The sequence below is a fragment of the Leptosomus discolor genome, chromosome 1 (genome assembly GCF_034619465.1).
Source record: "Leptosomus discolor isolate bLepDis1 chromosome 1, bLepDis1.hap2, whole genome shotgun sequence".
In the NCBI taxonomy this organism is placed as follows: Eukaryota; Metazoa; Chordata; class Aves; order Leptosomiformes; family Leptosomidae; genus Leptosomus; species Leptosomus discolor.
Genome location: NC_141391.1, coordinates 148,763,558 through 148,777,887, shown reverse-complemented (window position 1 = coordinate 148,777,887; position 14,330 = coordinate 148,763,558). Strand labels below are relative to the sequence as shown.

Below are 14,330 nucleotides of genomic sequence, written 5' to 3'. Positions count from 1 at the left end.
TTATTTTATTTATTTAATGCCCTTAATTTGAGGGGAAGCATTGGAATGAGAAGGTAACATCAAAAATCTCCTTAAGAGCAAGGAGGTCTCTCTAAGACCATTTCAGGTACATCCTCTTCATTACCCAGAATTTAAAGTCAGTTTAGTAGTATAAAACTAAAAAGCTCCTATCCTAGGGGTAGTTCCCAAAGATTTAAACGTGGAAAGGGAGTGGGGAGGACTGTCAGGGTGTTGCCACCATTCTGGGTGGCTGATATGTTCCCTTCCTGCCTGTGAAGAGTCCTCTGCTGCATCAAGACCCGAGGAGAATCTCCATCCTCTATTGGATGTGGAGGGGAACATTGTCACCAAGTATGAGGAAAAGGCTGAGGTACCTGATGCCTTCTTTACCTCAGTTGTCAATAGTCAGACAAGCAATCTGCAAGGTAATCAGCCCCCTGAGCTGGAAAATGGGGACCGAGAGCAGAATAAACCCCCCGTATTTCAGGAGGAAGCAGTTAATGACCTGCTATGCCCCATGGACATCCACAAGTCTATGGGGCCAGATGGCCACCTGAGAGTACTGAGGGAACTGTCGGAGGAGTTGGCCAAACACTCTCCATCATTTATCAGCAGTCCTGGTCAACAGAGGAGGTCCCAGACAACTGGAGGCTTGCCAATGTGACACCTATCTACAAGAAGGGCCAGAAGGATCTCCTTCTGTGACCAGGTGACCCGCTTAGTCAATTAGGGGAAGGCTGTGGATGTCATTACCTGGACTTTAGTAAAGCCTTTGACACCATCTCCCACAGCATTCTCCTAGGAAAGCTGGCAGCTCATGGCCTAGACAGCTGTACACTAAAATGCATTAAAAACTGGCTGGACGGCCGAGCACAAAGAGTGGTGGTGAATGGAGTTCAATCCAGCTGGTGGCCAGTTACAAGCGGTGTCCCCCAGGGCTCAGTATTGGGACCCATCTTGTTTAACATCTTTATTGATGATCTGGATGAGAGGATTGAGTGCTCCCTCAGTAAGTTTGCAGATGACAATAAATTGGGTGGGAGTGTTGATCTGCTTGAGAGTAGGAAGGCTCTGCAGAGGGATCTGGACAGGCTGGATTGATGGGCCGAGGCCAATGCTATGAGGTTTAACAAAGCCAAGTGCTGGGTCCTGCACTTGGGTCACAACAACCCCATGCAGTGCTACAGGCTTAGGGAAGAGTGATGGAAAGCTGCCAGGAAGAAAAGGACCTGGAGGTGCTGGTTGACAGCTGGCTGAACATGAACCAGCAGTGTGCCCATGTGGCCAAGAAGGCCAACAGCATCCTGGCCTGTATCAGGAATGGTGTGGCCAGCAGGAGTAAGGAAGTGATCGTGCCCCTGTACTTGGCACTGGTGAGGCCACATCTCGAATACTGTGTGCAGTTTTGGGCCCCTCACTACAAGAAGGACATTGAGGTGCTGGAGCATGTCTAGAGAAGGGCAACAAAGCTGATGAAGGGTCTAGAGAATAAGTCTTACAAGGAGCGGCTGAGGGAACTGGAATTGTTTAGTCTGGAGAAGAGGAGGCTGAGGGGAGACCTCGTTGCTCTCTTACAACTACCTGAAAGGAGGTTGTAGTGAGGTGGGGGTCTGTCTCTTCTCCCAAGTAACTAGTGATAGGACAAGAGGAAATGGCCTCAAGTTGCACCAGGGGAGGTTTAGATTGGACATAATGAAAAATTTCTTTACCGAAAGAGTAGTCCAACATTGGAAGAGGCTGCCCAGGGAAGTGATGGAGTCACCGTCCCTGGAGGTTTTCAAAAAACGTATTGGTGTATTACATCTAGACATGGTTTAGTGGGCATGGTGGTATTAGGTCAACGATTGGACTTGATGATCTTAGAGGTCTGTTGCAACCTTATGATTCTATGATATATTAGAGGTAACTGCTGAAAGTAATGACTAGAAATATCTTCCCATCATTCCCCAGTATCAAGATCAAAAGCTCCTTGAGGACTTGAAGAAAACCCTCTAAGGGAGGTGGCTGACCACCACAGAAATAACTTACCAACCCCCTGGTTTGACACTTTTTTGGCTAATGAAGTGCAGGTAGAGAGGATCAGTCCACAGTCACAGCCTTGGATAGCAGCAGCATGTTGGCTGCATCAGCAGGAGAGACCACATCATTGCTCTCGAGCTGTTGGAGCCAAACTGAGGCATCAGATGAGTAAAGTGAGTGTAAGCCTGACATCAGTTTATAAAGTGATCTATGAAGATTTTCAGTCTGGTTCCTTCCATAAGTAATCGGAGAGAAAGATTTTTTGAGTGTTTGTGAGGCTGACCTTGGTGTTTTTCTTTCTGTTACCCCAGGAGCTAAAACTGATTGGGCTTGACATACCCCACTTTGCTGCTGATCTTCCCATGAATCGCTGTAAAAATCGCTACACAAATATCCTGCCATGTAAGTACAATACATACAGGCTTTATCCTGCTAAAGTCTTTTGAGGGGGAAAGAAGAGTTTTAGTAAGAGAACTGGAGCATGAGGACAGATTTTCTGACTGATAAAAGCCTGTTCTAAAACCTGCCTTAGAGACAACCAGGCAATAGATGTTTTTTGTCGGCTTTGAAGAGACGTAATTATCTGGGGATGTTTATTAAGGCAGGAGTTTGGAGGTGAGAAGCACAAGGTTGTTCCTACTACTGAGTAGTGATACTGTATTTCTCTTATTAATTTAATGAAGCCTAAGGGAGCCCAAAGAGATGGCAGTTGGTGGGTGTGTTTTGCAAAACAGTAAGAATGGTGCATCCATGTAGTGTTTTCTGAAGCAAACATTGCTCTCTGTTGGTAAATATGAGCTTTTTTTCTTTTTTTAATAGATTTTTTTCAGTTTTTAGAGAATTAATTTTAATTTTGCTGAGTTGTAGATGAGCGCCATATTTGAGAGACAAATTTCCTTTCTTTTCCTTTTCCAGATGATTTTAGTCGTGTCCGGTTAGTTTCAATGAGCGAAGAAGAGGGATCTGACTACATTAACGCCAACTACATTCCTGTGAGTACAGAGACTTGGTCAGTGTTAAGAGCAGTGTCCTGTACAGCAGTTAGAGCATGTCATCTGCAAATATCCCCGTATCTCCTGGAATCTCAGTCATGTTCCCAGCACCTCCTTTAGCTTCCAATATTTTGCCTACAGGGATCTGTGGTTTTACCAGCCGTTAAAAAAGTAGAAAAAAAAGGTGAGTGGGGGGAAGATTTTTGGCAAATTTTACCACAGTAGCACTGGGTGAGCTGTGAATCTTTGTGAAACCCAGATTGGACTGGTAGAGGAAGTGTTAAGTGGTCCAGTGAATTTTTAAGAGAGTTGGGAAAAACTTAAACTTTTAAATGAGAAATTTTCTAGGTTTCTACAGCACACGGAAAAAGGATTAGGCCAGACACTGCACAACTGCCAAAATGCAGACAGCCCAGATGGTGCGTGGAGGGAGCTTCTGCTTTCTGCCTCATCTCTGGTGCTCCCTGTGTGCCTCCCTCTCCCTGGCGTAGAGCAGCTCTTTACCAGGGAGCAGCACCCAAGGGTTTTAGGGTAACTAAAGTGGACGCAGAGCTGTAGTCAAAGAGTTTGACACTGAGGATGAGCTAAAACCTCATCAGCTCTTTCTACTCTCTCCTGAGCTTCTGCAGTCAGGCTTTTTCTTGCCACTGCCGCAAGGGTTTGCCCCTCTGTTATCCCCCCTTGCTGTGGCTCAGTGTAAGGTGTGTTCAGGGAGGGGAACGTCCACTGGGTTGCTCTGCGTGAGAGGGGGCAGGACACTATAACCTCCATGTGGAGAAAGACCTTGCACTTGGGGACTGTAGGCCGATGAGCATTTCTGCAGCCTTGCCCTGCAGGGAAGCCAGAGCTGGCCCTGGCTGTGCTGGAGAGAGCTGAGTCAGCGTTGTGGAAAAGGGAGGAGCCCTCAGATGAGTTGCTGAAACCACTTCCTTGTCACTGTGGCACAGCCCACACAGGCACTGCTGAGCACCGTGTCAAGAGCACGAACCTAAGCACTCATCTGCAAATCCCTGAGCTGTCAGTGAATCAAGCAAGAAAGTTCCGGCATTCAAAAGCATCATTCACAGCTCAGGAAACTTCTGTGACATGGGATTACGGATAATAGGATTTTATGTAGCACTTCTCTTCGGATTGCTCAGTTCTGCTTCTTACAGTATCCATCTCTTTAGCTCTACTTATAGCATAATGCTGACCATAGAAACTGAGACAGATGTGTCTCTTAATGCTTGGCCTTCCCTGACGATTGCTTCTCCACTGAGTACCTGCCACCAAACACAGATGCTGGTGGTGATCTGTATCTCTGTGGTATCAGAGATCTGACACCTGGGTCAGACGCAGCCCATGCAGGCAAACAAACAGCAGATTCCGTGTAGCACAAAAACTCAGACTGAGCTGACTTCTAGAGCTGTCTGGAGGAAGCCATTTACGGGGAGTGCTCCCAAAGCACAAATGTTCTTACAATCCACCTACTGTGGTGGCACAAAAATTGCTCAATTTACGAGGGATCGTGCTGTGTGTTGGATGTATCTTTTGCTCTTATTAGGAATATCAAATAATTTCCCAAATGCAGTTTTGATGATACAATCTCAGCAAATATGGTTCTAGCAGATGCCAAAATGGCTGTTCTGTGTATCTTCTATTATAGTCTTTATAACGGTCTTTTGGTTTTGGAAGGAGTCTTTCCAACTAAAAGGATGTTGCTGGGGATAGGAGAAGGAATACACGGATATAAAGCATCTGAGCTTCAATAAAACATGGCAATGAGAATCTTAAGGGTGTTGACCCAGCCTTCTTTTAAGAAGAATGCTGATAAACACTTGCACCTTCCATTGACATTAGTGACTGAAAATCACCAGAGGCACTGCTGGGGATGAGGAGGCTAAAGGCCTATGATTGGTTTTATGTCTGTATCTAAACAACCCCCCCTGGATTACCAAGTCTGGAAGAAGCTGGAACTTTAATTTGGGATTCTCATTAAGTTTTTTTTTTTTTGTAATGTTGCCTTTCCTGTTCTCAGGACAAAGGGTTTGTATAATAGCAGATTCATCTTCTTTCATTCTAGATTGCTTATACTTTGGGAGCATCAAAAACTGGCTAAAGCTGTCATTTCAACATAAGTGCAAAAACTCTTGAAGTAGTTTCTTTATGTCAGAAATCACTTTTTAAAGTACAAAATGAATTTGAGCAAGCTAAAAAATAGATATGCCAGAGAAAAATATGTGATCTGAAGCACAGGCCATGTTGGTAAACAGCACCTGTCTCTTTGTTTCTTAGGGTTATAATTCACCCCAGGAATACATTGCAACCCAAGGACCACTGCCAGAAACTAGGAATGATTTTTGGAAAATGGTTCTCCAGCAAAAATCTCAAATTATTGTTATGCTCACTCAGTGTAATGAGAAAAGAAGGGTATGTATAAAATCTTTCACCTAGTATAAAAGAAACTACTCTGAATAAATATTTCTGGTGGGTGAATTTCTTTGCATTGTTTTCTGACCATGAGGCAGTACCGTAACCAGAACTGGAATGGCACTTCCCTCCCTTATGGCAGGCGTTTCAGGATGGTTAAGGGACTGGAGCATCATTCACATGAGGAGTGGCTGAGGGAGCTGGGACACACTTTTTTACTGTGTCAGTGACTGAGCACTGGCACTGGTTGCCCAGCGGCTGTAGACTCTTCATGCTTGGAGATTTTCAATAGCCATCTGGTCATGGTCCTGAGCAGCCTGTTCTAGGTGGCCCTGCTTGGGCAGGGGAGTTGGACAAGATGACCTCCAGAGGTCCCTTCCAACGTCAACCCTTCTGTGATTCTCTGCTTTTAAGTTTAAAAAAATAATAAAATACAAGTATTATGCTTTAGGTGTTCCTTGACATTATAATAGAAACATTTGGAATACAATTTCATATCTATATATCTATATATCTATATTTTCTTGTCCCCATGTTTTGTTTCTTTTAGACCTATTCTATTAGGAAAAGTAACAATCTACAAAGATACTATTTCCATTGTTCAGTATAGTAATGCTACCCTTCAGAAAACCGACATATAGCTTATATCCACAGTTACACAAGTAGGAATGATCAGGCTGAAAGTCATTGCAGGATACATTACCTCTTATTGTGGCATCAAGTAGATAGTGCTGTAGACATTTGTAAAACTGAGGTTCAGCACCCTTTTGATCGTGTACAATATGCATTTCCTTTTCAGGTGAAATGTGACCATTACTGGCCTTTTACGGAAGATCCTGTTGCATATGGGGACATCACAGTGGAGATGCTGTTGGAGGAGGAGCACACAGACTGGGTTTATAGGAATTTCCGAATTAGCTATGTAAGTGAAACATTTTGTGTGGCCCTGCTAGAAGAGTGGGAATAATTTGGGTCCAGCCTTTTCTTTAACTTTTGTCCGTTTCTGCCATTCCGTGGAAAACACCTAAGAGAGAGATCGATGGCCTTACCCTCACTCCACACAGGCCATTGGCTAAATCGCAAAACTTTCCCCTAAAATTGTTGTGTATGTGTATTCCTCAGCAAAATGCAAGACTGAAACAAAAGTAGTACCAGAGCTCTGGACTGTGGTGCCAATGATTAGCGACAACAAATGTGTAAACAACTTCTTTTCTGTATCTCAGGCATATCTTCTTGCTATGACCTATTCAAAACTTGAAAATACCCATGTAGAAGTTAAAAATATTTTTCAAGAGGGCAAATCTGGAATATTCGTGTATTCCTATAAAGTACTGAAACACACATGAGAGCATGCGATTTCCAAATTAAAGCTGTTGAGATTTTCAAGCATTTCTTTCCAGCTTTGTTTCCTGCACCAGCTCGTTGCCATCACCAGCTCGTGAAGGAAACGTTAGAGATATGAAGGGGACGTGATAAAAGCTGCGCACTGACACATCAGCAGTGGCCCAGGCCTTTAGTCCTGCTCAGCCTTGCCTCACTGCGTTGCAGGACACGCACTGGGTGCAGGCCAGGAGTGCAAATACATGAAACACGACGTGTTGGGCTGCTGGTGTCTATTGAAAATAATGACGAGACTGAAGTTTGCAGCTCAGGTAAACTGCCCTTTCCCAAACCCAGGGCAGCACTTCAGAGTCTTTTGTACTGATCTCATTTTTTAGTATCCATTGCCTAAGAATCTGCGGTTGCCTGCAACTGGAGAAAGGTTACTGCAGTAGGGTTATTTAGCCTGACCCAGAATGGCAAAATTATAAGCACTGTTTGCCATGGGTTTTGGTGGTGACACCCCCCACCCCTCCCCATGTTTTGAGTTCCTTTAGGTCTCAAAGACAAAATGAGTTGTGTTGAGGATTGTATTTCACCTAAAGCCACTAGAGTTTTTAGCATTATCAGTGTCTTTTATAATAGTTAGTATTTTTCTAAACATTTCCTTTGCCCCGTCATGATTTTTTCTTCACTTTTGGTATGTTTTTTTCTTTGAAAATTGAAAAGAAAAACTCTTAAGAGTCCAGTCTTGATTGTTTGCCAGCAGCGTTGTTCTTGATCTGTGGCAAAACGGAAAAGGAGAGGGAATAGAATAGAGAGGGGAAGAAAGCCTAAACTTGAAAATTGCAACAGTTCTTGATCTAAAAGCAAAATAAAATTGAACTACTGTGAGGAAAAAAAGCAAAAAACAAATCCCAAATCCAGAAACAAGAGTTCATGCCCTTTGATAACGGTGGCCTCATACTCCCTCCCCTTTTTAATCAGACAGCATGTAAATTCTTTGCCACTTCTTTGGCTGACTTTTTCTTTCTTGGGCTGTATTTGGGGGAAAAAAACCACCACAAAAATGACAAAAACCCCTCGGTCTGACTGAGCGTGACTGCACTGTTAAAACTCCTGTGAGCACGCTGCTGTTCTGCTTCTCCCATTAGGCTGATGAGGTGCAAGACGTGATGCATTTTAACTACACTGCCTGGCCAGATCATGGTGTCCCCACGACCAACGCTGCCGAAAGCATCCTCCAGTTTGTACAGATGGTCAGGCAGAAATCAGCAAAGAGTAAAGGCCCTGTGATCATACACTGCAGGTAAATGCTTCAAGGAACTGGAGAAGTAAAGGGTGAAACTTGTTAAATAGGCTGGGAAATGGTTGGAAGGAGTGATTTTGGCGTCCTGCTCACCTGTTGGCCGGACATGGTTCTCTCTGATGTTCAGGGTAGAGGATTAGTTCCCCGCTTTGGCTACAGTAGGGCTGGGATTTCAGCCTGCAGGCACAGATACCAAAGCATTTATTTCTGGAGGAGAGTCACCTCTTTGGATGTGACTTCATGGAGGCGCAGCAGGCGATTCTGATTTACATCAGGAGCCTGCCCCTGATCTCTCATTTCCACACCTTCACGATACCAACGGTGTGGTCCGGCCAGCAGCCTGCCACAACGTGCAGCTCCCTTGCAGATGTGCATCTCTGCAGGTCGTCCTCCTCTGGTCATGTGGCTTTCGGTACGTTCAGGAGGTGACATGAAGAGCGCTATCCTGTGCTAGCAGTAATAACCAGTATCCCATGATAACAGTTATATGGTTTTTCCCTTTTTTGTGGAGGAAAGTTGTTTTATATACTGTCAGATTTCTCTCTTGTGCATCATCTGGCCTTTTATTAAGATGCTGACTTACTTGGCCTTTCTGGGGGCAGCTGCCATGTTAGTGATGATATCATACCAGATTGGTTCCTGATGCAATTCTCTCAGCTGACTTCAAACCTCTTTGTGGCTCCTTGTGCAAGAGCTACTCGCAACAGATTTCTCAGAAATACGTAAATAGATGTTTTGCAATGGATAAATACATGTACGTTATGGTGACATACTCATAATGGAAGTCAAGGCTTGATGAGATTAATCTCAGCCAACCCAAAGGCAGCAGTTATGTTGCTGCACAATGTGTCAGCACCCTCCAGCACTGTCTTTCCTGGTGCTGATGTGATGGTCAGCACTGACTCTCTCTTGCCACCACTTTGCATGCTTTTGAGAGCTCCTTCCCAGAAAACTGTCTTTTATGGCAATATTACTGCTAGTTTCCAGATAAGGCACTTAGTGTTCTACTGGCATGCAGAACAACAACAGCATTTGTAAAAGCAGCAAATCATGCAGGCCTGCTGTGTAACTTAATGGAGAAATTCATAGGGGATATTGTTCCAGGAGTCCTAGTATCAAGAAAGGTGCTAGTAAGCCAGGGAAGAGATTTATATGTAGCGTTGTGAAATCAAACCCCTTATATACCACTTACTTATTCTGGGAAGGAATAGAAGCAGGTCTCAGAGAGCTGGGTAACAACTGTAGTATTTTCTTTTTAATTAGGATGCTTCTAGCAGCAGACAGAGAGATTTTCAGATAGCATTTTTAGAGTATAGTGTATGTCTTAGACCACATAGTTTAAAGGCAGTGGAAGAGAGGGAGAAAGAATGTATAGATAGGCTCCTACAGCAGTCATTCTCAAACGTTAAAGAAGGCATAGAACTGACATCATTACAACTTCTCCATTTGTTATTTATGAATTTAGCAGTTACTGAATCTGTCAAATAAGTAGATCAAAAGTTGTGGCATGCATCTCATTTGAGATACTGGCATTTTCGTTAAACACAAGCAAAAATACCACAATTGTTTTGTGACAGTTATGTTGAAATGTGTTGAGATGGACTGTTCAGCTTCATGGCAAATACTTTCAAGGCTTTTCTGAACAATACCACAAGAAAGCAGAAAGAATGTTTGCTAAGACACACCTGTCCATCCTTAGGAGTAGGTATGGAACTCTATAAAACCTCTAAAGCCACACCAATAATTAAATCAGGCTTAAACGTTACATGTGAAATCACAAGGCAAAGAAACATACGCACATAAGAATCTCTAAATCAAAACAGAATGTCTTTTTCCTAGTCACTAAGGGGGGGGATGAAGATTTGTCAGACAAGTCATTGCTGACTGTTTCTATCTCATGGTCCCAAGGCAGAAGTCTTGGAGTATGGACTCTTCTGGGTGGATTGTCCTTTGACACTGAGCTGCAGCAGTGCAGTGCCTTTGCAAAGCCAAGAGCTTTGCAGCAGGGAGAGCTGTGGAACTGATCTGTGCAGGTTCAACCCCAGATGCCTCTGCGCAGCCATCACTGCCAAGCGGGTGTCTGCAGTTGCGGCGACAGCCCCTGTGGTTAGAGATGTCCCATGAAGTCTTTAAGGGGAACAGTGAAGGTGGACAGAGCAGACAGTGACGGGTGGGTGAGGTTGTGCATGCACATCCTGCATATGAGTGCATGAAGAGGAATGTGGGAAGGTGAAATAATTGCAGAGCCATCTCTCCATGCAAGGGTTGCACAGCATTAAATCCTACAGATGAACCAGCCTGTCTGGCCTCAGATTAGCTACGTCTGATTACCGCGGCTGCAGGGCCCCAGCTTTTTTCAGTACAACTGCTTTTCCTGTGTGTCCCCATCAGAAAAGCCTCAAATGAGATGCGTGTCTGTGTGTGTTGCAGTGCTGGAGTGGGAAGAACAGGCACCTTCATAGCCCTGGATCGGCTCTTACAGCACATCCGTGATCACGAGTTCGTAGATATATTGGGCCTGGTGTCTGACATGCGGTCCTACAGAATGTCCATGGTGCAGACAGAGGTAAGCTCAGTTCACTGCAACGTTGTCTCATCATATCTGTTCCATACATCTCTGCAGCATGTTTGTGTCTAACTGTTGTCCCACCTGAACACTTGACAAAATAGCCAGGAATAGATAGAATTAAATTTTCATCTTCATTGTAATATTGTCGTGTTATTAGTCTGATGCATAGGTGGGTCTGATAATATACAGTCTCACTGATGTCTTCCAGAGGGGATGAGTTATTCTTACCTTCTACGAAATTAATATGCAAAAAATGCATTAGAAGAGATGAACATACAGAATTTTCAAACCATTTTGAAAAGAATTGGGCTTGCTGAGTGCATTAATGGCTCATGAAATGATATCAGTATCAGACAGCCAGTCACACTTGTTCAAGAGGGTGTCATCTGGCGAAGCACAGGAACTAGTTACACAATGATAACAAAATAAAAAGCGTAACAGACAAAGGGATTGTGAGTCTGCCAGACACCCTCCTTGCCCCTCACCCTGCCCAAGTATCTGCTGGGTGGTTCTTTTTCTGTTTTTAAGGCAAATGTCAGGAGAATAGTCATGTTGTCATGGAAAAAAAACACAAACTCTTTTTCCAAAGCAGAAGCTTTTATGCATCTGAAACCTTCCCAGATCCTCTACTAGTGAGGGAAAGATTTCACGCCTGTTGTACTCTTCACTGGTTAGATATAGTATAAGCCAGCAACCTCCATACAGATGTAAGTGCCACCATTGCCGTTTGCAGGCTGGGTCTGGCAGATAATTTGTTGCCAAGTATTGTTGAACCCAGAGCAAAACAAAGAAGACAGGAGGGAGAGAAGAGGAGGAGGAGGAAAACCTGCAGTGACAACAACTAGCATCTAGAAATGAAAAAAGGTCATTATTCTCAGACCGCTCTCAGTTATTCCTATCAAACTACCACTTTTCATCACAATTCACTATATTAATGCAAAGGTGGATCTTTATGTAAACAGCAGAGAAACAAATCCTGATGATTGATTTCAGCTGCAGCTGCACTACCCCGCAGAGGTGATGTGGGTTTGGGTTTTTTTTTTTTCCGTGTACAAGCTCATTGCCTGCCTGGGGCTGATGTCAGGGGCTGGGCTTTGGTGGTCGTCGAGCTCCTGCTGCTCCAGGCAATGGCCAAGCCTGGCCACAGAGGTCACTAGGTGGCCCTGGCACTCAGGTGCTGCACTGAAAAGGCTTTCCTTACCAAGCCCTGAAATGAGACACAGCTCACCGGGGTTCCTCGTACAATAGAACTTGTCAGCGTTTCGCTGAGCAGTTTAAAAACCCAAATGGCACGGACCCAAAAAGGGGGTTAGGTTGGAGAATAACCTGAACTGAAACCAGTCACTCCAGATTAGTGGGTGTGAGGAAATCCAGGCATTTCTGTGCTCTGAAACATGCTTCCACCTCCTATTGATATCTGCTCACCACAGCAGAGCACTGGGGACAGGGGCTGAAATCCAGACTCAGGTTTTGGGACAGCTGTTTTTGCTTGAGGTCCACTTGCTCCCTGTGCCTAGTGCACATAGACCTTAGTCTAAGGATTTGTCAGGGTTTGCCTTCTCTCTCTTTGAAATCTAAAAGTCATCAATTAAGGTTATTCCAAATGGAATTACAGTAGTTAATCTGCATGATGACAATGCTGAGAAAAGCCAGTCCCTAACCAAAACCAAAACCAAAGATAATCACAGTCTTGTTGCACATAAACCTGTCCGCAGACCCAACAGTGCATGTGATCGACCCGACTTACAGCATCATTTGCACAGAGGTTGATAACTCCCCAAATAATTAACTGCTCTGTGAACAAAATCAGGTTTCAGCTTTTTATTGGCAAAGAAGTCAAGCACTAAGGAACATGAAGTTTATTAAAATATTTCAGGTGCTTGTGTGGCAGGGATGCAGTTTGTTGCACATAAAGCCTTCAGGTACCTTGCTGGGAATTAATTCATTTTCAGGCAATATAAAGTAGACTCACTTTGGTTTAGATGCAACTGTTCCGTTCTTGTTCCGTTCTTGTTCCGTTCTTGTTCCGTTCTTGTTCCAAACTCCCATCATCATTCAGGTTATTAATAAGTGATTATGATGCCAGGGCAGGTCAGGTGGGTTTTGTGCTTCCCCAGCTGCTGTCCGTAACAATTGTGGGCAGTTATTTTGGGAACAGGCACCTCACACACAAGAGAGAGAGATGGAAAAGCTGTGCAGGCTGCTACTGTGACCTATCAAACTGTTTCACTCTTTGGGTTTTGTCATGTTTTCTGAGGTGCAAAAACACCCACTCAGGTGGTCTTTTCTTCCAGGAACAATACATTTTTATTCACCAGTGTGTGCAACTGATGTGGCAAAAGAAGAAGCAACAGTTCTGCATCAGCGATGTCATATATGAGAATGTCAGCAAGTCCTAGTTCAGTCACAGGGGGTAAGTCAGGCAAGCCCAGCCCTGCACCATGCCCACAGCCTCACGTCTTGGCTGCTCAGCAGCAACCAGCGTCACAAGCGTTTGCTCCAGGAGCTTTGCTGGGGTTTTGGAGCTTTTGGGGCCTCATCCTCATACCCCCCTGAGCTGATGTGCACGTGGAGAGTGCGAGGAAAATCCCTCTGGCCTCTCGCAGTCAATGATTTGCTGTATTTCTGCAGCATTGTAGGAGTGTATTGGCTTGCTCATGTTTGAAGGAAAAGAGAATCGGGAAATCCTGAGTGAGCCACCTAACCGTTCCCCACCACTTGTCCTAACACTCCTTACAAAGCTGAGAGGAGGGGAGGACTCTAACTACTCTTCAGTCAGTCTCAAGTCACTTACCAGCTGCCAGGTTACCACAGGCAGCAGAGGTTTGGGGGTGCTGTGCCAGCGCTGCTGTTGTGTCATCAGAGCCTGCTGGAGGGCGAGGTGGTCACCAGAAAGCTCCGACATGAAACCCTGCGGAATTGTGTGCATAAATGTAGAACGTGGGAACAGGAGGGGTCTCAGATTGTTACTGGGAACAGAGTGCAGTGTCAGCAAGTTTGCTGATGACACAAAACTGGGAGGTGTGGCTGACACACCAGAAGGATGTGCTGCCATTCAGAGAGACCTAGACAGGCTGGAGAGCTGGGCGGGGAGACATTTAATGAAATATAATAAGGGCAGGTGTTGAGTCTTGCATCTGGTAAAGAACAACCCCATGGACCAGTACAGGCTGGGGACTGAGCTGTTGGAGAGTAGTGTAGGGGAAAGGGGCCTGGGGGTCCTGGTGGACAGCAGGATGACCATGAGCCAGCGATGTGCCCCCGTGGCCAAGAAGGCCAGTGGCATCCTGGGGTGTATTAGAAGGGGTGTGGTCAGTAGGTCGAGAGAGGTTCTCCTCCTCCTCTACTCCACCCTGGTGAGACTGTATCTGGATATTGCATCCAGTTCTGGGCCCCTCAGTTCAAGAAGGACAGGGAACTGCTTGAAAGAGTCCAGCGCAGAGGCACAAAGATGGTTAAGGGGGTGGAACATCTCCCTTACGATGAAAGGCTGAGGGAGCTGGGTCTCTTTAGCTTGGAGGAGACTGAGGGGTGACCTCATTAGTGTTTATAAATACATAAAGTGTGAGTGTCAGGAGGATGGAGCCAGGCTCTTTTTGGTGATCGCCAATAATAGGACAAGGGGCAGCGGGTGCAAGCTGGAGCACAGGAGGTTCCACATGAACATAAGGAAAAACTTTTTCACTGTGAGGGTGACAGAGCACTGGAACAG

General features: G+C 44.9%; 1 protein-coding gene across 2 annotated transcripts in view; it reads left to right on the top strand.

Annotated features, from left to right (window-relative positions):
- PTPRO (protein tyrosine phosphatase receptor type O) overlaps positions 1 to 13,017 on the top strand; it is a 152,985-nt gene extending 139,968 nt beyond the window's left edge. For both annotated transcript variants that reach the window (XM_086467021.1, XM_086467012.1), the window contains 7 exons: positions 2,331 to 2,421; positions 2,935 to 3,011; positions 5,286 to 5,420; positions 6,220 to 6,342; positions 7,895 to 8,049; positions 10,480 to 10,615; positions 12,913 to 13,017. In XM_086467021.1, coding sequence (XP_086323147.1) covers positions 2,331 to 2,421; positions 2,935 to 3,011; positions 5,286 to 5,420; positions 6,220 to 6,342; positions 7,895 to 8,049; positions 10,480 to 10,615; positions 12,913 to 13,017 — 822 coding nt within the window. The remainder of the gene's footprint in view (positions 1 to 2,330; positions 2,422 to 2,934; positions 3,012 to 5,285; positions 5,421 to 6,219; positions 6,343 to 7,894; positions 8,050 to 10,479; positions 10,616 to 12,912) is intronic.
- Positions 13,018 to 14,330: the final 1,313 nt, after the last annotated feature.